General features: G+C 39.3%; 1 protein-coding gene across 11 annotated transcripts in view; it reads right to left on the reverse strand.

Moving 5' to 3' along the window:
• The window catches only part of LOC121876094 (kinesin-like protein KIF13A), a 52,871-nt gene extending 28,775 nt beyond the window's left edge, over positions 1-24,096 (reverse strand). For 8 of the 11 annotated variants that reach the window (XM_042381029.1, XM_042381028.1, XM_042381025.1 and 5 more), the window contains exons 1-25: positions 23,932-24,062; positions 16,119-16,273; positions 14,075-14,188; positions 13,669-13,818; positions 13,054-13,151; positions 12,784-12,904; positions 12,123-12,326; positions 11,545-11,677; positions 10,630-10,778; positions 10,113-10,274; positions 9,735-9,825; positions 9,263-9,409; positions 8,614-8,788; positions 7,023-7,287; positions 6,265-6,501; positions 5,998-6,126; positions 5,521-5,679; positions 4,871-5,043; positions 4,442-4,646; positions 4,108-4,254; positions 3,673-3,880; positions 3,159-3,350; positions 1,194-1,399; positions 808-898; positions 84-226 (exon numbers count right to left, since the gene is read on the reverse strand). In XM_042381029.1, the coding sequence (XP_042236963.1) occupies positions 84-226; positions 808-898; positions 1,194-1,399; positions 3,159-3,350; positions 3,673-3,880; positions 4,108-4,254; positions 4,442-4,646; positions 4,871-5,043; positions 5,521-5,679; positions 5,998-6,126; positions 6,265-6,501; positions 7,023-7,287; positions 8,614-8,788; positions 9,263-9,409; positions 9,735-9,825; positions 10,113-10,274; positions 10,630-10,778; positions 11,545-11,677; positions 12,123-12,326; positions 12,784-12,904; positions 13,054-13,151; positions 13,669-13,818; positions 14,075-14,188; positions 16,119-16,253 (3,834 nt within the window). In that variant the 5' untranslated portion in view covers positions 16,254-16,273; positions 23,932-24,062. Of the gene's footprint in view, positions 1-83; positions 227-807; positions 899-1,193; positions 1,400-3,158; positions 3,351-3,672; positions 3,881-4,107; positions 4,255-4,441; positions 4,647-4,870; positions 5,044-5,520; positions 5,680-5,997; positions 6,127-6,264; positions 6,502-7,022; positions 7,288-8,613; positions 8,789-9,262; positions 9,410-9,734; positions 9,826-10,112; positions 10,275-10,629; positions 10,779-11,544; positions 11,678-12,122; positions 12,327-12,783; positions 12,905-13,053; positions 13,152-13,668; positions 13,819-14,074; positions 14,189-16,118; positions 16,274-23,931 lie in introns of all 11 variants that reach the window. The other 3 variants (XM_042381032.1, XM_042381031.1, XM_042381030.1) reach the window with 3 other exon arrangements.
• Between the last annotated feature and the right edge of the window lie 310 nt (positions 24,097-24,406).

The following is a 24,406-nucleotide window of genomic DNA, read 5'->3' on the forward strand; positions in this document are numbered from 1 at the left end:
TTTCTAGGTTAAAATAATACAGCAACCTTATTAAGTGTACAAGTCCAACTACTACCTCCCATCACAACACTCGCTGTACTCACGTAGGAAAAGTTTGGGACGGATGCAGTCTTCCTCATGAGCGGACGGCCAGCAGACTGGAGCAACTCCTTGACGGCAACATTCTGCCGTAACCTGTCCAACATTAAGATGGACTCCAGTGATGTCACGCCCTTTGTATATTTTTCTGTCAAAGAAAACATGTGGCTAAAGTGGTCGTATGTAACAGCATCATGCAATATAATATTAATATGGTAGAATTAAGTGGTACTGTAGTGCCTTCAGGGTTGTCTTATCACATCTTCAGCTACAATGGCTACATCGTGCCTTTTTCACACAAGTTCCATACCAGTGACTCGTTCTGAAATGTATTTGTGATCTATGGATATAATGTTACAGGAAATATGTCAGTAGCATATGTTTTGTGGTGCCTGATTCATGAAGTACTGTGCACTTATGATGTTGAAATGCCACATAAACCTCCCACATCACAACAGATTCTTAACACCAACTGATGAAGGAACTCTTAATGGATTCATGAAATTCCCTCAAACCATCACCCCAAATTTTTCACACAGAGGGGATAGATGCCCCCAACAGCCATAAATTTTTATAACTATTCTCATTAACAATGTGAAAGACAAGGTCTGCACCAATAACAAGTACGGGGAATGCAATTGCATAACTCAAGTTACATTTGACACATGCGTTTTCCTTCGTTATTTTCAGTAAGAGGCTGGAAAGGAACTGTGCTATTAGAACACTTACCGATATATGTCTCTCCATCTTCAGCGTGAGAATCATCGGCATTAGCAGCCATCTGAGCGAGAGACTCTCTTTCCTCTAATTCTTCACTTGCCTGAAAGATAATGACGGTCAGTGGAGAAGAGGATAAAAGTAAAAAAAAGTAAAAAAAGGCCAATAACACAAGTGTTGGTCATGTTGTAAACTGCAGCAGTGTCTACAGGGAAACTGTTGTTGGGAAAGTGAGGAAAGTAACGATAATATACACTGATATTACTACTACTGTAATCAATTCTTTGGGGCCCGAGTCCAGAAATTCCAACAACATAAAGGAAAATCCACACCAACATAGATCAACACTGACATCACAGGAAATGAGGAAAATACAAAACAGAACAACATTGACTAACCTTTGGAATGTTTGATACAACTTCATACATGATTCCTGTTTCATAGAGGGTATTAGCCGAGCCAATAAAAGACTTGACAAGCTTGCTGGTTAAGGATTGCTTCTTATAAATATTAACAGCAAGTCGCTTCCTTAATACCAGATCCATGGGTGCTGGGTGGGAGAGTCTCAACACACTTTTCACGATCAGGTAGACTCTCTCATCATCTGGAAAAAAAAAATAGTTAAGACTTTTTAAAATTAACTATTCATTACAGTGGTCCCTCGATTAATGAACACAATTGGTTCGACAGAGTCGGTTGTTAACCGAAAATTTCGTTAACTGAATCTATTATTTTAATGGGATATTGGGTAATTGGTTCCAACTCACAGAAAAAGTATACTATACATACAAGTACTGTATACCAGTAATAGAATTAACAAAACATTAAATATAAACTAAATACAGTACTGTACTGTACAGTATACTGTACAATAATAAATAAAAAACAATAGAATACTGTACTGCATTTAACTTACTTTGAGGTGTGTATGTCATATTCCTGGCAGCTTTGTTTACATATCAAACAGCTGATTGTAGAGGCAGTCGATGATGACATGCCACATTCTTTACAGAGTGCATTGATTCTAAAGCCTTGTTCATGTTTCATAATAATTTCTGCACTGTATATTATCAATATGTTAACTAAATTTCAGAATGACCAATAACTTTAATGTAAAAATGCAAAAATATTCAAGAGACCAACAAACTCGATGTTCAGTTCACTGTAAACAAAGTTAAACTAAGAAGCATTGGTGGGTGATTGAATCAGCTGAAGGGCGCACAAAAACTGTTCCCTGTACTGTACTGTACTGTACTGTATCAATATGTTAACTAAATTTCAGAATGACCAATAATTTTAATATAAAAAATACAAAAATATTCAAGAGACCAACTTTCTTTAAATTTACTCCACTGGAAACAAATGTAAACATAAAACCGATTACTGTATTGGCGGACTGGCCGATCAGCTGATGCGCACACCAAGGCGTATTTTTTGCAAGGCTGTCGTTAATCAAAGTTTTGCTCGTTAATGGAACTGAAAATCCTTATGCGAGCTAATTCGTTAACCAAAATTTCGTTAATTGAACCATTCGTTAATCGAGGGACCACTGTATATGGTTTTGCTAAATGTTTTTCAGGCAGAATATCCAAAGAGGATTTAAACAGGTTATTAATTAAGAGACTGAGGCTTACATACTGTAAGTGAAGGGATAGAATGGAATCAGAGGGTATGCAAGTGAACCTGGTGATCAGTAGTGTGGGTGAAGACCTGTAGCAGTAGGTGGAAATGGTCATGTGCTGCTGTCTGTAAGAAGGGTGCTGGTAGTAATTCAATAATGTGCAGTGAGTATGGACGATGCAAACACAAAAGGCACAGTGGCGTAAGTGACAAGACGATAGGATGTTGCTGACCTAAGTGTGCTGTTTGTGCAGGTAATTACATAACTTAGTAAGGCAGGACAAACCTGACATTATTCCATCTTAATATCTGATTACTGGTTTTCACTTCTTTTGTATAACTTATAAAAAGTCATTCTTAAGTACAGTATGAAGAGGCAATTGTAACAGTTTTGGAAATCTTTATAAGGGATATATTAATAATACTGTAGTAATAAAATTACTTTGCAAATGGGATTTTTTTTTTAAATAAGGCTTTATAAGGGATAAAATATGAATATAATCATCATGAAAAACAAGACAGAATAACAACTATAGTTTCATAAATCCTAAAAAAATTAATCACAAAAACTGCTACACATAACCTACAGTATATGTAGTTTAGATTTGCTTGGAAACGATTAAGTCTTCTGTTCCAAAATGCAATTCAATATCACTTATATCATCCCTGGTGCACGCACGCACGCACGCACGCACGCACGCACGCACGCACACACACACACACACACACAGGTGCCGACATACTTGGAGTGAGTCTGTTGAGGTACATGTTGTCGTGGATGGAAGAGTCCCAGGAGGCCACCGCACAAACGTCTTTTTCAAAACACTTGACAATAGGAAGCTGGAAGAATTTATTGCAGTTTTCCTTGGGGATTATGGCATTGTTACCAGCTAAGGTCAGGTTATCACCACACCCTTGTGTTGAGAAGTCATCAGCTGAAATGGTCAAGAGTAAAGAAAAAATGACAAGTGAACATCTACAAGTAACCAAAATTATATGGTTCTTAAGTATCATTTATATAAAAATACATATATATATATATATATATATATATATATATATATATATATATATATATATATATATATATATATATATATATATATATATATATATATATATATATATATATATATATATATATATATATATATATATATATATATATATATATATATTTATATAAGAAAGAATGATGAACAAGTGCACTTGCTTCCTAAATACAGTAATGTGGGAATAACAACATATTTCTCTCACCATTGAGGTCCAAGAACAGGACTGGAACATGAGCTTCCATTCCTGGCAGTGGATCCCAATCAGCTGGAGCTCCAGGGATGTTGGACCCAGCAGCTGGGACCAGGACGGCATTCCTTTCTTCTGTTAAGGTCACCCATTGGTCGACCAATGATTGCTCTCGTTCTGTATCACGTTCATTTTTGTCACCTTTATTGATGATTTTTTGGATCTGAAAGTTAAAAGTGTGAACATAGGAATGAGAACTTTAAGGTGAGGAACATACATATTACCTCTCCAGGAATCTATCGTTCTCAAAGGTTCATAAGAAACAATGATTTATGGTCTATAAATACAAGAAAATGTTGAATGTTTTTATTTTATATGAACAAAATTTATCTTGGTAAGTATTTACATATAGTGTATTATTAGTACACTCATAATCCATACAAATTGTACCTGTTGATCAAGGTACATTCTTCTCCGCTTGAGAGCCTCACTCCATCTCTCCCGGAGAACACTAAGGTCTTCCTCTGTGTACGAGTCCAGTTGTCTCTGGCACCTCAACCGGCCACACACTGACCCGATGCTGATGTTGGTAATGGCCTGAAAAATTTTTTTCTTAATTATTTAAAATATTATCCAGGATACAAAATTTTGCATTAATGATTATAGAATGTATACACAAGTTACAGAAATAGAAAATATATATAAAATACCTCACATTATAACATATATCTCACTACATAACTCAAATAATCGCTAAGGTAACATACGTGGCATATAATCTTACCTCACAAATAAGTGGAAGAGTGCCAGAGTTTGACACGGGCTTAACTCTACATACAATACGTCGTTGTTGACCTTGGCGCAGCTGATACACACCGCCCGTTAAGACGTCTTTTTGAGGAGACACTTCCACGGACACATATTCCCCACACTCTCCCAGTTCCTGTATCTCCACCCACAGTTCAACCTTACGAGTCAGCTCATTCCATCTGACGGTACATGTTATTGTAGTTTGTTTACATTCCACTTATCTAACATAAACTTTATAAATTACTAAAATAAAAAATATTTCCTTATTTTAATTGTTTACAAGCACTATTGTTAAAGACTAATTTATTTCCATTAAAAGAAAGATACACAACTGGGCAGCTGACAACTACATATACAATCTACAGAGATATTAATAAACAAGGACCTTTAATACATCTCTTACCTATCAACAAGGGATCTTGCTTTGGCTAACTGCTGGTCAACTTCCCAGCCCATCCGAGCAACACCAAAACCCGCAGATCTGTGGCCCCACACCTCAATGGAGAGCGCACCGTCTGCACAGTGTTCTAAGAAGTCTTCAGTTACTAACACGGTGTAGTCTTTCAAGTGCTCAAACTAAAAAACATAAAACATCATACCAGGAATTAATATAAACACAAATTTTTATATACATTTAATAAGTTAATAATCTCCTATATTCAACCAAAGACACTCTACCCACATGCACTGACCACTGAAGCATTATATAACAGCTGTATAAACTTACTATTCTTCAAAAGGCTACAATTACATGAAAAAATGTCCTACAATGATAACAATCAACTTAATATTCAGTGACATGACTAAATGACTGTCAAGAGGGGCCATAGAATCATCACCTTAAATTTTTGGATTAAACAAGATTTCTAAAGTCTACATAAATTTCAGCATGTGACAAAATATGAATTCAAAATGTAAAAAAAAAATATGCTGTTGTTGCTGAAGTAACATTATCCCATATCAGTGTTCTAGTTAATCTAAGTGAGCTACAATACTGTATCATGCATGAATAGAATAGAAAAATATCAAAGAGCATAAATCTTCAGTTATTACCTTAAATGTCATGGAATCTTTGGATGTTGGAGCTGCTGGAAATTCATTATTAACAACTGGAGCTACAACTTCACCCTCTGTCTGACCCCAGAACTGGTACTGACAGAAGACAAAGTGGGAGAGAGATGGAGGGAGCCCAGCAGCCTGCTTAATACAAACCTGAGAAGAACAGTTCAATGATACATGAATAATTTGCTAGTTTGTGCTAGGCAGTTAGTACAAATATTTGGCAGTTTAATATACCGATTGTGGAGTAGGTGTAATATTATTTTGTTCAAGATACAGTATACTTTAACCACTAACCCTTATTATGTAGGGATTTATGATGCATCTTCACTACTAGGGTTAGAAACATTTAGACGGAAGAGAAAAAAAAAAGAGATGCCAATAAATATAAAAAGGAAGGGATAATACAGCTAATAACAAATGAAGAAACAGAAAAGAAAAACAGGATAAACATACAGACATAATACTCACTCTAACAGACACTGTGCTATTCTGGACATCATCTTCCTCCCTACTCTGAGCAGAATCACCAGAAGATTCAGAAAGTGTGTCTGCAAATCTCTCTTGTGGAAACTGACCAGCTATACGAATAATTTCAACCTGGAAGCAGACAAAACATTACTCAGACTACAGTAACACCTCTCCTGAAACAGCTATGACAAGTGCATATATACAAACAATTTCATCTTTTTTTTTTAATTACAGTAGTTAAAAAAATTTAGTTAATGGTCAAATTACCTGCAATCTGCCGGCCACTTCTCCCTGTTGAGAAATAATGGGGACATGGTAGTTGAGCCGTACATCGTGAAAAAGACAGTCGAGGAAAATGTTGGCTACTCCAATAAGGTTGTGATTTTCCTGATTCTCGTAAAATGGATCAGCCTCTGGACGGGTAATTAGTGGGTTATTATGCTGCTCGTCATACATCTCCCGCATGACGATCAACTTGTGTTCTAACTTTTCCATCGACCAAACCTGCAAATAAAACAAAAGTGTGTTGATTACTACACTTGTATTACTGGGGTTACCATTGTCACCAACAGCCAATAACTTTATGTAACTGCAACTTGAATAACTTCTTCACCTTCTGGTACAATATAAATTTCTTCCTGTCCAAACCTCTTAATATAATTGACCAATCTAGCTATCAACTGTTTTATATAATTCTATCTATTTGTCAGCTTTTATTGGCACAGATTACTTCTACTTATCAATCGGCTATTTCTATCCATATCAACCATCTGCTTCTATCAGCAATACCTATCTGATTTATCAATCTGTCTATTAGCCAAGTTCTATATCCTAACACAACATGGTGGCCACAGTGACCCAAACCTCAAAGAATGAAGAATTACATAGTATCTTAGAGAGGTTAAGGTCCAACATTCTTTTTCACACTATTGAAATGAATACATTCAGTCCTAACACCTACATTAAACACTCTACTATGTTGGATTATGGCTAATATCTTTCAACAGAACATAAACGTACTGTACCTGGTTTAGTTTTCCTTTCCTCTTGACTAGAATTGCTGGTTCACTCACAAATGCAGACCTCTTCCTGTTAGGGGACAGGTTCTGAGGAGGAATCTGCAAGGTCACCCCAAAGGTTGTCTGTTTGCCCATTTCGTCAGCAAAAATGTTTGCCTCGCGCACGAGGGTGTTCGCCTTCATAATGTCTTGCCTTAGCTGCGCCAAACTGCGTCGGAACATGTCCTCTCTGCCAGGGTATAAAAGAGAACTGTGCTCGAGCATGTCCTCTCTGGAGTGTAATAGAGAGAATTAATGTACACATCCAGTATCAATACAAGACAATACAGCAGGGAGGAAGTTACCAAAGAACTGACATCCATCATGAACTAAAGCAATACATCAATAAAAAAAGATTGTCACTGTGTTTTAGAAATAAGAGCAAGAAATATTCTAAACAGATCAGGTGCACTTTAGGTAATTATCTAAGCTTAGGTTGACCATGGCACATAGGGAGAAATATGCAGTGAAAATATGAAAAGAACAAAAGCTGAACTACAAGTCATAAATATTAAAGCAAAAGTAGAGAATAAACATATCTAAGTATAATGAAAATCATAACTGTACAAGCATCAACATGCAGATAGGAGGCCGACTGCTTCATGCTTAGTGCTCTCTACTGGATACGTTGGTCGTCATCCTTATATGTCTCACAGCGTTTGTTTGACACAGCTTTAAAAATAATCGGTAATCATGCAGTAATGCCAAGAAAGATTTCATAAACTCACCCACAGTTGTAACTTTCTTCAAACACCAAACAGGTTTACTTCAATAATTTAGAATGTAAACCTGCTTTCTTTTTAATTTTCTTTTCATCGTTTTAAATGTAATAGCCACTGCTTCTTTATTTCAAAAGGTTGTAAAAAGGCAGGTATGGGTTTAATTATAAAGTACAAAGTCTATTAAAATGTTAAATCTCTTGTCTTTGTTGTGAAAATGTTAATATTGTTTTGCAAGTCCTCATAATTTATACTGTACAGTGGCAATGTTTCTTCAATAAGATAGGTTAGCTTAGCCTGGGGCAATGATGTGGTGACTGATTGGTTTAGTACTGTATAAACTACTGTACAGCATTTAGCATCCAACCAACTCTGCCTGGACAAGAGACTGAATTTGTCTCTCTTAGACTGGCAGCCCTAAACATTACGTACCAGTACTGTCATTCAGACTTACTCTTCAAGGAAGCCAATGTTAATCAGTTACTCCCACCAGTAAAGATGATGATTCTCAAATTCTGTGCATTTGATCATTACTGAATTTACTATGAATACCACATTATCATTTTTAATCTCTTCTTTCAGCAAGACAATTTGTGTAGCGTGTGTTGATGAATAGGCTACACATATTGAAGATTAAGTACATTTTGTGAGTCACAGCCAAAAGGGGAAACATTCATCTATGCTGACAACTTTCATTTGTTTTTCTTGTAATTTTCTGTTTTAAATATTTTTTCTGTATTGCCTTGACACACAAATTTCTTAGTACTATTTCCCTTTCTCTTACGTCCTTAACATACACAAAGAATACATCAACAAAGAGTGCCTTAAGACGTACGTACCTCTCTTGCGCCCATTTTTCTATTCGTAGTTGGGACGTGGGAGTAGAAGGAGTCATTTTTGTACCTCTTAATGGATCAAACGGCATATAAGGGGCATAAGGTGTAGTGGGAGATAAAATATTTCGTAACTGCTGGAACTGCTTCTCGTATTCTTGACGCTGTTTTTCCAAAGCCACTAAAAAAAAAAAAAAACACTAAAGTACAGATCACGGACATTACATTATTACTCTTGAAATATATCTTTCTGAAATTTACTGATTGAGTATTTCTAATGTCCAAATTTCTAAGTTTAAAGTAAATGATTCGCAATAACAAAAACACAGAAACTTTTAAGCTCGAGTTGTCTCCGGTCTCCATATAGTCAACAATGACTTCTCTATCTTGACTTCTATTACAATTTCGTATGGGAAGAATTAAGGGACAGGGAATAACCTCAGAAGATGGAGTATGACTGGTATGGGTGGAAGAGTTGCCCGAGACAGGAAGAGACTAAAACAACACATGAGAAATACTCCTAACCTAACCTAACTTCATGTTCTTAACCGATACAATAAACAACACACAACCCAATAATGGAAAAGCTATAAATGCAGATTAAATAAAACAGTAAATAATAAAATCAAACTGATGAAAAATATTATACACCTACTCTGCTTATCTTCTTCATGCTGCCGCTCTAGGTTCTGTATGGCTGCCTGGATGGGGTCATTACTCAGTTCCTTTAACATTAGTTCTTCCCGAGCAAAGTTGTAATCGATGGGTTGAGCTGGCGTCTGAGGCTCCGAGTTATTACCACCTGAAATATATATCCACTACGTCAGTAACTATTTACATTTACACGTGAAATGTGTCACTTAATCAGTAATGAGATATATTACCACCTGAATTATATCACTGCCAATAACTACCTGGTAAATACTATATTAACACCTGTAAATATATCCCTATCACTACGTTATACACACTCTCACAAAAGAGAAATTAATGTAAACTTTTATAACAATTTAAGTTCATAAGAATAACAGAAGCCACTGTAGTTTTCATAGACAAAGTTTAACATTTATTTTACAACAGTGGAAAATTTATTCACTTATAATGAAGATGAGAAATATTATACTCACTAGTGCTGGTTTTGGGACAGTTTACACGATAGAAATAGTTGAAGCCCCAGAGTATTCTGTCACCGTGCCGCAACTGCAGTTTCTCCGTCACCTAAATGAGAAGAGATTTTGTGATAAGTGTTTTGTGAATAACTTGGATAAACTACAGAAGAGAGAGTGAATGACAGGAAGCGAGGAGAGTTTATACTGTTTTTAATCCTCACCACCCTGGACTGTTCCATGAGGGAGCTTGCAGGGGTGAAAAATATATACAGTACTATACTAGTTTGTTTGTTTTTCTAATTAATAAGTGTCAGCTACAAGTATCTCTAAATATTATAAGAAAATCGAGTAATATATATATATATAATAAAAAAGAAAGAGAAGATCAAGCTGTACCTGAGAGCCATTAACACACGTTCGAGCATTTGGGTAAGGTTCAATGAAGAGGTCAGTGTCCTGTATCAAGAGTACACTGTGATGAGTTTCAATCCCCACACCTGAGAGCTGAATATCGTTTGGTTCACTGCCAGCATCTGGTCGCCCTACAAGTGTGCGTTCCTGAGGAACACAAAAATGAATCAAAAGTTTACCTTTATGTAACCAGGTTAATAAAAACATAGCAACACTCATAACAGTCCCAAGCAAACACTTGTTGAAATAAACATTAAAATCAAAATTGAATCTAATACAGTCTTGAATCTATTGAAAGTTAAAAGGTGAAAAGCAAGTTGAGGAGATGATATGAAACAATAAAACAACACGTCATGAACCATCAGAGGGTAAACTATGCAGTAAACAGATGCAGACATAATTTCATACATTTTAAATACAGAGGAATATATTAAGTTCTTCACAGATGCTCAATAGAACAACCCGATATAAAATATTATAATAAAAAAGGCAAATTAAATACCTTTAAGTAATAAACGAGCATCTCATTCAGAGACGGATCAGCATTTAGGTTCACAAGATAATATTTATTTTTCTCCACACTAATGCCCGACGCTTGTACGCTGATCCCCATCTTCTCCAGGGTCTGTTGTCTCTCCTGCTGGACACGTTCTGAAGACATAAAATACAGAACACATGTTAGCAGAAATGAATTTACTTGTACACAGCTAAACTATTACAAAATAGGTTACTGTGTCCCTACTTGTAAGTGCATCAGCAACGCCTTAAGAAATGAATGTTTGATGGCTACTATTATTTTCTTATAACTCAGTTGAACTAGATGCAGTACACATGAGTGCTCCTTCATGGATAACGAAAGACAAATATATATCAGTTGTGTAATAAGAGGTGAGTAAATGTGTTGTATTTAAAGATTTGAAGGTTGTAGAATGATGGAAAGTAATGACAGGGAAGAGAACACCAGACACAAAGAGTTCAAGGAAAGAAAGAGATGAATGATGATGAAGTTTATCTAAAAGGAACTTGCAATGAGTTGGGTATTAAATACAACTAAACGGGAATGGAGGAAAATGATAGACTGGATTGGATTACTGAAAATCAAGATCTTACAGCACAGATCCCAAGCATTTGAACTCAAGAGAGTTACAGATACAAGAATGAAGATATTGGTGGCACTAGTTCATCTGTGAGAAAGACTAAAATGCACATACTACACCTCCTCCTATTACTACTATCACTTTACAACAAGGAGACAAATGAACAAGCATGATCATTGATTGAGTTAGTGTAGGCTGGTCATACAAGTCTCACAGTAAAGGAATCAGGTAGAGTATTCTGTGGTGTCTGATGCAGCTAAACTCCTACTAGTACACTCAACACTGATCATTAATCAACAACAATTGTAAATTCATCTCACCAGTTTTCTTAAGTTTATTCTCCCAAGTTTCTGACAGATTTGTGATGAGCTTTTCACTTTCATGTAGCTTCTCATTGAGGCTCTCCTCCTCTTGAAGGGATGCTGGGCCATCTCTCGTCATTTGTTTTAGTGACTTGGGGAAAAAGAAGAAAAGGTGAGTGTCAATTTGTTTTAAGAGTAATAACACATGTGAAGAAAAACAGTGCCCATGTAAGAAAATCTGTGAATAAGGGAAACCACTTATACTTTTACAAATATACACATGAGTTAATGGTATTCATCCCTGATATTTTCAGAAAAATTTGGTCAAATTTTTATGATACAAATACTACTTGAGTTACTGCTATTATAACTGCAATTACTAGCTACCTGTCCTCCTATTATAACATCTACTAATGTACTAAAGAAAATTTTCCCTTTAGTTTTTTTGAAATGCCATCTCATTACGGTTTTACATTTATCCTCTTTGCCAGAAATGGAAAGATATACATACTACTGTACAGTCAAATGCATGTAAACTATTAATGAATTTGTGATACTTTAATAAGTTGTAAGAACAGAACAGGTCACCAACATACATGGAGCTGTATCCGTAAAGTCTCAACTTCTTCACGCAATTCTCGAATAATTTTAGCATTGGGATCTTCATTGACGACAGCGTGATTGACGATTCTTTTCGCTCGGTCAGCATACCGCAGTGTGGACAACGTCTCCTCAAAGTTATCAGCTGAAGGAGACACTGTGGCCACCATGACTGTGCGACTATTTCCTCCAAGGTTGTCCTGTAAATTGAAACATAATATAAAACTTACTGCTCGATATCACCAACACAAACTCTCAAGTATACTTCTCATTCTACTACACTGTTCTGTCTCTTCTTTATCATCATTCATGAAGCTATATTGAAAATTACCAAATATAAGATGTACGTGAGAAGACTAAATTTCCCCGAGTTTTGAATTTTGCTATGTGGCAGGGAAGAATGTTTTACCAAGACAAAAAACATTCATTCAAACATGGCAGACCTGCATGCAACTACAGTGAAACCTCCCTATAACAGACTTTTCTCCATATAATCAGTTAGATGAGGGGATTTCACATCTAAAGGACCATTGATATAATGGACTTTCCTTTCCAAATACTGTAGTCTGTTAAATAGAGGTTTAACTGTACTCCCTTTGTGTGGCGATCCCCGAAAATATTTACAATCAACGATTTTAAACGAGTCGATATAGTTACCTTGAGGAGCCAGGTGAGGACCGAGTCTCTGTACGGCACAAAGTTATCCCCTTTGCCTCTTCCTTTCCCCACCGCTTGGTCTGCCAACTTGGATATTACTAAGCCCAAGGTTGTCAGTGACCTAAAATGGCATAAGGAGTCAGTGACTTTAAAGGGTACAATATTTTCAGTGACTTAAAATGGTACAATACAGTATAAGGAAAACAGTGACCTAAACCAGACGTGAAATATTACAGGAAACATCAGTTGCTTATAAGATGTAAGACTCACTTATTAATATTGGAACCCTCCTTTAATCTCTCTCCCACTGCTCCTGTTTTAACGGCTCTTTCTGACCCAGCTAGATCTACCAGGGACATCTTGGACACCTGCAAGTAATAATAATAACCAAAACATTAATAACAGTGAAAGTGGTCCCATAAGATAGACCGCCCATTAGGGACAGTGTGGAAGGAGGCCGTTACTGCACTCAACTACCTTCACTTCCCCAGCTTGTGAAGTTAGGTACCCATTTATAGCAGGTAAGCACACCAATCATACAAGGTAACTCATTTGAATCGATAAGTCACTCAACCTGCTTCGGTGCGAGTGACTCTATACGTCATTGTCTGCTAATTTTACACATGTTTCAGGGCCATAGAGGCACCATCACACAACCACAGGAAACTGTTTTGGATTACATTTCAAGTCCTACACAGCACCAGCCAAAACATGAACAAATAATAAAAATGAAGGAGAAAGTAAAAAAAAATATATGGTACTGCTTATGACTGTCCTTATATTACACAATAACAAGATTTTTCCCAGGATAAAATTTTACTGTCGAAGTATTAACAGTAAAGAATAATATCTGACTTATAATAATTCATCATAACATCAACTCACCTTTTCTCCAGACACCCCAGAGGCAATGTCTGTTACCGTCTGAGTGAGGACGACCGTAAACACCGCGTGAGATCGTGAAGACTCGCTGTTCATGTTGGTAGCCGCTACTGTCCTCGCTTTGTTTCCTTCTTCAATTAACTGTTCTATTTCCTATTTGAAAAACACAATTATCATAAATAACACCCAACAAAGTGATGCAAAATTTTTTACACTTGTAATGTAAGTTCAACATCTTTTATGCCAATAAAAATAAATTGGATAAAAAAATTTACTACAACTCGGCATAAGGTGAATTTAGTCATGCATTTTGCCTCTTGTGCTGTGTATCATCATCAGTAAGTAATCCTCTCAATTAAGTAATATCATCTGACCTTTAGTACTAAATAAAAGTTATACAATGTCTTACTTCATATGCGGACACGGCCAGGAGTGAGAGACCATCCACGTAAGGACCCAAAATGTTGTGTTCTCGCACCTTCAGGGTCTGTCTTGAGCCTTTGGGATCTAACAAGTCATGTACCTGTGAGGAGGGAAGGTTTGTCGTCACTGATATTTTACAGCAAAAAAATTATATGTTAATGATGATAAGTGTTATCGCCGCTGGCTACTGACGTCAGTGCTGACTTTTTGCTGCCTTGCCCGAACAAAACATTAGATCTCTCAGCCTGCGACCACGTGCCCCCCCCCCCACCACGCGACCTGTTACCCCTCCAGATGTGGCGGCTGGAGAGGGGTGGGGTGAGGGTGTTTACCACCGGGAGTGTTATCGCCGCTGGCGTCAGTGCTGGAGTGTGAGTACTGGCGTCTTGCTGCCTTACCCGAACAAAGATGAGGGGGTGGGCGGTGTTTACGGACAAGAGGTCATGATTCTGCTAAATGTATGGTTTAAAAGGCGGTGTGGCCGCCTGGACTCTAGGAGATTGCCCCCTCAAGTGATGCTGTGAGGGCCAGCCCTCTGCTAGCAGTGGTGAACAACAACTCCCAATCCTAGCCGAGTTTTGTGCTGCAACAATTTACACAGTACTGCAGTATCTTCCCTTGGAACACCATACTGGTTTGCATTGACCCACACTTGTAAGTACAGCCAAAGTGATGACATACCCCTCAGTACTTAAATATTGTGGACTAATTATGCCTACTCGTTCCTGCCCTACCTGGAGCAATAAGACAATGCGGAGTGAACTGTAGCTAAAATTAATAGAGTTATGAACTTTGTATCATGTCATTATGCTCAATAATCAATTATAATTAAGATAAATTGTGTGAGACTAATTAATTATGTATCAGATAGATCACCATGTAATACTAATGAACGCCTTGTTGTCTGCAGGTTTTGACCACATCAATAAATGTTGAATGCGTCAAAAGACGGGTTCAATCATTCCCTTCGACTTGCCCGTCACCTGAACGTCCTTAACTAAGGCGTTTACAATAAGAATGAAGACAATGCTTCTATAAGACTTTTATAATAATGTATATAAGACCTTTAAAAGGTTATTAATGTAAGAACACGGTATTCAACAAAACTACACTAATTGTAAGAGTAACATCAATCATTACATACACTTTACAGCCAAGGACGATACTGTACTTTACTATTCTTATTTTGTTAATCCATGTTTCTGTACACTTTAAAGATAGTGACAGACAACACCTCAAGTCTTAGGTGTTAAAACTTGAGGCATTAGAGAAAATAAGTGTAAGGATTTTAGCTCAGATAACCTCAGCTACAGATAACAAGCCACAAACTCAGGTTGTTGAGAGGTCCATTCACATTCCTCTCACTGAGCAGAGAATTTTATGAGGTAGGCAGTTTTGGGTTACATCTTCATCACTCCACAACCAGGGAGAAGACTTCCCAACCTGTCCATTCTTTATTGTGTGAACTGGGAGACTCAACCAGGCAGAAATAAAGGCTGGCAAAAGAAATCCTTTACCGAGAGACTAAAGTGTGTGTGATTTTACAAAGACCACACACTCATGGTTGGCTATTGGCTAAGTGACACATCCTTCAACAAATAGTTATGTAACTGATCAATGATCTCTCTCTTCTTGATCAAATGGATGAACATTTGTGATAAAAGATCAGTGAAGACATTTATCCTCTCACATCATCAGCAAGAAGGTGACATTATACTATACATTATACTATAATATCAAATTTAGCTGGTTTTTTTATCATTGTTATTCTGATATGGAAGATCTTTAGTTAAACAAATGTTGACTTGAAGAACTTTACTGGTGTTATGTCCAAAATTGGTTCTTATATCTTTGGGGCATAAGTTATTCCTTTAACTCTTCCATTACTTAAATTTATGAAAAAAGTTCTTTCTATAGCATTAACAGAACAAGTTTGACTGTAAAAATATCTCTCTTAAGCTTGGGCCAATTAGCTGTGGGGGTCCATTAAGCCAGCCACCAATACTCGTAACGTTGACAATGCAAACTACCTTTTCATTGTAGATCTCCATAAAGGACACCTCAACCTTGTGTGAGTTCTGGCAGCTTGCGTTGGCGGCAATTCTCTCAAACAGTGTGTCACAGAGGCGGGGGATGAGGCCCTTGCTGTCCGCCGCTCCCATCATGGTGTATGACTTGCCAGATCCTGTAAGAAACAAACCAATTGATAAACTCCGTAACTGAAGCACTCGGTAGGTAAATATAATTAAATACGGCTACAAAATTATTACTTGGATCACATGAAGATTATGCACCCCAAGATAAGTTAGGTCAGGTTAGGGTACATTATGTTAAGTTAGATTAGGTTAGGTTATTAAAGTGTGTAAGGTTATTAAAGTGTGTTAGGTTATTAAAGTGTGTTAGGTTGTTAAAGTGTGTTAGGTTATTAAAGTGTGTTAGGTTAGGTTAGAATATGTCAGGTTATATATTTTCCAGGGATATTCATATACCAGACGCCATTGAATCAAATCAAATCAACCACTCCAAAACCTTTAGACTTGCCTTGCTATGAGAGTTTAATATAAAAATTTATTAAAACATTCCACTGGTAGCCTGGGGGAACGGCATACACGATCACTTATTAAACACACCTGCCAATGCATATACTGACGGCAGCCTTATTGGTTCACCTGTATACCTCGTAATAATTATGTCTACATCAACTTCGTTCATATATGTACTACCTATGTATGTATATAAGAGCAAAATAACTAAATAAACATAATTCCTTGGTGGAGAAACACAAGCATTACCTGAGAGCCATTTCACCACCTGTTCATCAACGTCAGGTAAACAGGTGTCACATGGCCGTTGTTAAAAGATTTCAACGAACAAGAACGTCAAATAGTCCAAATTTCTTTTTCCAGGAGGTATAAAGTAATTAATTTTATCCTAACCAAAATTACCCTGGAATTACTCGATTACGTAAGGTTAAGTTAGGTTTGGATTGTATAAGAACAAAGAAAAAATAATAATAATTGTTGAGTAGTTAGGTTGGTGTATTCTTCTAACATTGGCCATCTTATGTTTCCCTTTTTGTACATTATTTAGTAAACAAAAAACGAGTTTAATCTTATAAAATCACCGAGTTAACAAAATATTAAGATTAAAGACTTACAGAAAAGAAGACTGCAGTTCTGGGATGGAAACATTTAATACGAAATTTGAGTCCACTTGAGGCTCTAGAAATACTGATGGTTGGTTGGTAAAATGAACTCGGGATTAATTAAAATTGGTTATGCAGGAAAGAGCGTCGTCCAGTACTAGTGTGTGAAAGCAAAGCAATTGGGAAAATAAATTAGCCTTTTAGGAACCTCACAGCTATTTGTTGGCATGGAGGGAGAGAGAGAAATTAATGTGATGATAGTCTTACCAATAAACGTTAACATTAATTTTTTGTCACTCTTGCAGGTAGGCGATTACTTGTTAAGGCTCTGGGTAATATTAAATGAGCTCTCTCTCTCTCTCTCTCTCCATGCATTCATACATTCACAGAAGCTAAAAAATATATCCCACAGGAGCTATAAAATATATCCTACAGTAGCTAAAAAATATATCCCACAGGAGCTATAAAATATATCCTACTTTATATTCAAACTTGAGCTATAAATATTCCCGACTCTTTGTAAGCCAATTTGGGAAACTGATCTAACAGCTTTCCTTCTTAAACAACCTCGTTACCTGGTCTTTCCCGCCTACCACTATCTGCTATAACAACCACAACCATCACTACCACCTGCTATAACAACCACCATTCACCATCACGGCTACTAACAACTACCACCATCACCATATACGAGAGAGAGGCGTGAGTGAGAGTGACCAGCGAGGAGGGAGAGGAAGAATATGGGGTGAGCGTGGGAGGAGAGAGAGAGAGAGAGAGAGAGGAGAGAGAGAGAGAGTATTGATCAGTGCAGCGGCGGCCTGGTGGGGGAGGACAGGAAGGCAGCGGCATCCCGACCTAGGAAGGGGTCACTAGAGGGGGGAGGGAGGGAAGGGGTCACTGGAGGGAGGGAGGGAAGGGGTCACTGGAGGGAGGGAGTCACTGGAGGGAGGGAGGGAGGGATTTAGAAGGTCACCAAGGGAGAGGGAGGGAGGAAGCTTGAAGGTCAATGAGGGAGAGAGGGAGGGAAGGAGGGAGGTCACTGAGGGAGGTCACAAGATAAAGACATCACGTGACCATCAACCAGTGTAGTTCAGAGTACTTAGTGGTCAACCCCTCCCCTCACCACGTGTCAAAACATAAACAAAACCAGGAGTGAGAGCCAAGCCCCCCACCCCCTCTTCTCACCCCTCACCGCCGTAAATTCAATGTTGTTTCCACCTGCATGATGTTGAAGTCTTTTAAATCTATTATATTCTTTATCAACTGTCTATGAAATGGCTAAGGAGATGGCTGATGTAATGGCTTAGATGATGGCTGGCTGACTTTAGGCAATGGCTCACTGGCTTTCATAACTTTAATCTCAACTGTAATATCATCCACTGTAGTATATAACTTGACCTCCTGTAATATATACGCACTCCACATATCACCGTAACACCACTACCCATCATAAAACGATACCATCAAAGATAGAATTACAGTGTTATTAAGAGCTTCAAGTGAGGTGGTATAGGGACTACGAACCTATTAATGTTTACAAGATAAGTCAATCTTTCTGTAAAGGGAGAATATCCAAGTCCCAGTAATTAAACTCATTAATATAAATGGATAATAAGACTTCGTAAACACTCCGTCTTTCCTCACCTCCCCAAACAAGATCAGACTCCCGCCGTCCCCACACAACTCCTGACCCCAAATAGTGTGAATAATACCCCAGGCGTATTATGACACCTAAAACCACAATACCACAACTACAACAAAAAATATTAAAATGAGACGAAACTCGGGCGGAATATAAAGGAATGGAGGAACAATGAGTGGCAGACAGGGTGAAGCTGAGGTGAATGTTGACACACACACACACACACTCTATCTCAAAAGTCTCTCACTATTTCCTTGGTCGAGGATCTCATTGTCTAACTTTGTATTTATTTCGGTGCTGTAGTAGAAGTTGAGATGCTAAAGGTGTGGTGAGGAGGGGGGGAGGTGAGGGTGAGGTGGGGGAGGTGAAGGAGGGCATGACGATCTACCATAACAGTAGTTAGCCAGTAGTTACAACCTCAACCTATTCTCAAACATTCTAATTATGCATTCATCCCCCCGCTCACCCACTACCGCCACGACGCAGTGTACTTCCAACATCATTGTGGCCGCCATCTTCAGTGTGAAAAGTACATCTGGTCCTACATCACCGTTTAAAAGGAAGATTAAACATATAAAAACCCTGAGAATCCATCTATGTGTCTGTAAGTCAACCAGTTAGATAACGCTGTGGTAGTCACTTGCAACACCAGTGAGGAGGAGGAAGTTTTGGCGCACGTATCACACGGCATCGGGCCCCTGGTGACGTCTTCCTGCCTGCGTCGCCTACAGTAGCTACTTGTAGACACCCAACAGATAGATGGTCAGGGAAGAAAGGGGGTTTGTGGTCACGTCTAGTACCCAGACACCTCCCTATCCTATACCTCCAAATACTCCTTCAGACACCCCTTTACACCGCCCAAACACCCCATACACCTCCCAAACACCCCCTACACCCCTTTACACCTCCACAACCCCCCCTACATCCCATTACACTTCCCCAACACCCCTTTACACCTCCCAACACAGTTACAGTCAGCCTTTCAGACCGTCAGCTCCCCAGAGGCTCACAACCCCGACACGAAGACTCAACATCCCAAACTTTGAAGACATACTGGTGAGGTGGTAAGACATCCTGGGGTCCTGGGGGGTCCTGGAGGGAAGTCCTAGGGGAGGAAGGTTCTAGGGGGAGGAGGTCTAAGGGAGTGGAGGTCTAAGGAGGAGGAGGTCCTAAGGGGGAGGAGGAGGTCCTAAAGGGAGGTCCTAAAGGGGAGGTCTAGGGAGGGAGGTCCTAAAGGGGAGAGGAGGTCCTAAAGGGAGGTCCAAGGAGGTCAAGGGAGAGTCTAAGGGAGGAGGTCTAAAAGGGAGAGGGGGAGGTCCTAAAGGGGAGGGAGGTCCTAAAGGTGGAGGAGGTCCTAAAGGGAGAGGGAGGTCCTAAAAGGGAGAGAGGAGGTCCTAAAGGTGGAGGGGAGGTCTAAAGGAGGGAAGGTCCTAAAGGGAGGAAGATCCTGAAAGGGGGAGGTAAGGAGATCTGAGGGGGAGGGGAAGTCTTATTGGATACACGAACCATACATGAAGCCTTTAGGAATACACGTAAACAGTTCTTAAGAGCATAACAGAGAGGCTTCCTGAGGTTTCCTGGACTATACTTGAGGCTTCGTTAACTAGGCTTAGACTACACTAGAGGCTTCAACCAGCACATCTCTTGTATACCCGAGGCTTCCTGGGGCTTCCTGAGGCTTCCTGGTCTCACTCCTCCACCTCCTCCTCCCCCTTGAACTTCCGTCTGTCCGTCCGTCCTGGTTTCCGTAAACAAGGTGGTGATGTTGCCAGATCTAACCCAACATGTCAGTCCTCTTCCATCCTCCCTCCCTCTTCCATCCTCCTCCTCCTCTTACACTCTTCCATCCTCCTCTTCCTCCACCCTTCCACCTTCTTCCTCCTCCTCCACTCTTCTATCCTCCTCTACATAACAACAACAATAATAATAAACAACATAACACTGACATAACCACCCACAATAAACTCACTACATCAGCCTCAAGAAAGAGTCGCCTCACATTACCCTTAAGAGGTTTAACAACATCATTTAAGGTCAGTAAACATTAAGGGCCTCTGCCAGTTAAGACCATTACTGATCATCAACTATTGGTAATTAACGAACACATAAGGTTGAAAATACATAACACAACATTAATGAGGTCCAGATGTATGTTATGGTATTACTAACATACACACGTTAAAAAGTATATTACTGTATATTTCCGTATGAACATGTATCGAACCTAACCTAACCTACCTTACCTTACGCTAACCTACCTAACCTAACCTACCTTACCTTACGCTAACCTACCTTAACTTAACCTACCTTACCTTACGCTAACCTACCCTGTCCTACCCTAACCTAACCTACCCTACCCTGTCCTACCTTAACTTAACCTACCTTACCTTACGCTAACCTGCCTGTACCCTAACCTAACCTACCCTGTAATTACGTAGGTACAGGAATATATGAGTGTTGTGTTTACCGAGACCAGAACAAAGATCAAAACAATACTAATGGTTGTTGTTGTGGTTGTCACCGTCCCCACACACAAGCTAAATTACAACAGAAACAAAAACATTTCCATATTTTTCCTCCCTCCCCCCACCTGTGTTGTTTGTGTGTGGCCACCTGCCCTCAGTGTGTGTGTGTGTGTGTGTGTGTGTGTGTGTGTGTTCTCAGGTGTTAACTCGTTTTATAATTTTCTCATTTTTCTTATCTCTTGATTCCTTCTTCCTTCATCCTTCCTCCTGTTCCTCCTTCTCTTCCCCTCCCCCCTCGTTCTCTCATTAAGGATTATCAGGTAGGAGACGATGGCAGGTGGTGAGGCGACGAACAGCGTTATGACACACCGTGGTTAGTAGTTAACGATCCGGCGCTGGTAGTTAAGAACCATTAACTACCCCACGTGGTGTAATATAACCACCTTAGGTAAGACAGGTATTAGTAGCCGGTGTGTGTGTGTGTGTGTGTGTGTGTGTGTGTGTGTGTGTGTGTGTGTGTGTGTGTGTGTGTGTGTGTGTGTGTGTGTGGGTAGGCGGAGGCTGTGTTGCGGACCGTCGTCATGACAACTCTCCTGCCTCTCCCTCCCTCCCTCCTTTATCGCTCCCTCCTTTATCTCCCCTCCCTTTATCTTTACTTCACTGTCATTCCCCGTCCATTTGCCAAGTCACACACACACACACACACACACACACACACACACACACACACACACACACACAGGCCACTTATCACAAATATCCTCCATTTTATTTTTATTTCAAACCCGTTGTATAAAAATGTAAATTAGGCGATAAACCTGAACAACACCTGAAACAATTTTTACAAACAGGATTTACAAGTTGTGAGAATTGTGCCACATACACCTGTACCTGTTAGTGCACCTGTCTTCCTTCCTGTACCTGTTAGTACTGTCTTCTCTGTATGTTAGTGCACTTGTCTTTATGTACCTGTTAGTGCACCTGTCTTCTACACCTGTACCTGTTAGTGCACTGTCTTCGTGTTTACACCTTACCTGTTAGTGCACCTGTTTTGTGTTATGCACCTGTTTCTACACCGACCTGTTATTGTCTTTGTTGTTAGTGCTGTTTCTACACTGTACCTGTTGGTCACCTGTCTTCTACACCTGTACCTGTTAGTGCACCTGTCTTCTACACCTGTACCTCTGTAATCACTGCACCTCACTCAAATACCTACAAGAATTACTCGTACATGCGCGTCTACAACTGTACGTCATATACCTGTCTGTAATGTGTGTGTGTGTGTGTGTGTGTGTGTGTGTGTGTGTGTGTGTGTGTGTGTGTGTGTGTATCTGAGTGTGTGGATACAAGTTAAGATTACAACATCATAAACACACACACACACACACACACACACACACACACACACACACACACACACACACGTACACACACACTACACACACACACACCATTAAGACAGGCACTACTGATGGTTCCATATATATCAGAGGGTAGTTACCGGGGGAGGGGGGTGGTGGGGGGGGGGAGGGGGGCAGAAATGAGACGCTGGCTCATTTAATCTCTAACTAGAACATGTGAGGCTACATATTAGTACACCCCCCTCTCTCCGTGTGTGTGTGTGTGTGTGTGTGTGTGTGTGTGTGTGTGTGTGTGGTGGAGGTCACTACAAAAGTCTACGGTTCTCGCCCTCCGTGTTTAATTTACTGGTGCCTTACAATACCTCTACCTCACAACACAACAACACCTCCAACAACACAATACATACAACACTAACAACCACTTACAACACACTCACACACACAACACAATCACAACACACTCACAACACACTTACAACACACTCACAACACACTCACCTCACAACACACTCACAACACACACACACTCACAACACACTTCACACACTTACAACACACACACACTACAACACACTCACTCCACTACAAACCTTACAACACCTCTGACACTCACCTCACTCACAACACACTACAACACACTTACAACCACTTACACCACTACAACCCTCACAACACACTTACAACACACTCACAACACACTTACAACACACTCACAACACACACTTACAACACACTCACAACACACTCAACACACTGACAACACACTTACAACACACTTTTCTCGACTGTTAGTGTGTCCTTTCTGCAGTCAGACCATAACATTACCATCAGTCTCCAGTGTCCTGTGTAGGGCTCCCCGCCATGTCCAAGGGGAGGGAGGGGGGGAGGAGGGGAGTAGTGAGAAGGAAGGAGGAGAACAGTAGCAGGAGGAGGGAGGGAGGAAGAGGCGGAAGAGGAGGAGGAGGAAAGAAGAAGAATGAGGAAGAGGAGGTACGACATGGCAGAGACTGACTGCTGTGTATGGGAGGTCATGAATTATGGAGAGAGAGAGAGAGAGAGAGAGAAAATGGCACACTGCCAGGAAGGGAGGTGAGGGAGGGTCACACCTGGGGAGGAGAGGAAAGGAGGTAGATGGCAAGCGACCAACAGAGAGTTATAGGGTAGTGAGAAATAAAATGAAAGAGAAAATACAAAAGAAAGAAAGAAAGAAAGAAAGTGGGGTCTACTCACCAGTCTGGCCGTAAGCAAAGATGCAGGCGTTATACCCGGTGAAGGCATTATTGAGTATGTCCTGACCCACGGCAGTGAACACCGTCTCCTGGGTAGCGAACCCTGGACTATCGCTACTCAGGGAGTCAAAACAGTGGTCGAACGCGAAGGTCTTGGGCTGCTTCAAACTGTAACAAACAAACAAACATTAATAGGCTGTAACAAACAAACAAACATTAACCAAACATGTAACAAACAAACAAAAACATTAATATTCACGTAATGACAAAAAATATGCAAATACAAAATCATAAAGAAAATGGTTTAATAAACTACCACCTCAATTTTGGCTATAAATAAAAAACAATAAAAATACAAAAAAAAAAAAAAAACTATAATAAAAACAAAAAACAAATAAAACACTAAAACAAATAAATCAAAACACTTAACAAGAAAAACTTATATACGTCGCTTCAACAACTTTCAAACACTCTGT

The sequence above is a fragment of the Homarus americanus genome, unplaced genomic scaffold, assembly GCF_018991925.1.
Source record: "Homarus americanus isolate GMGI-L3 unplaced genomic scaffold, GMGI_Hamer_2.0 scaffold34921, whole genome shotgun sequence".
Taxonomy (NCBI): Eukaryota; Metazoa; Arthropoda; class Malacostraca; order Decapoda; family Nephropidae; genus Homarus; species Homarus americanus.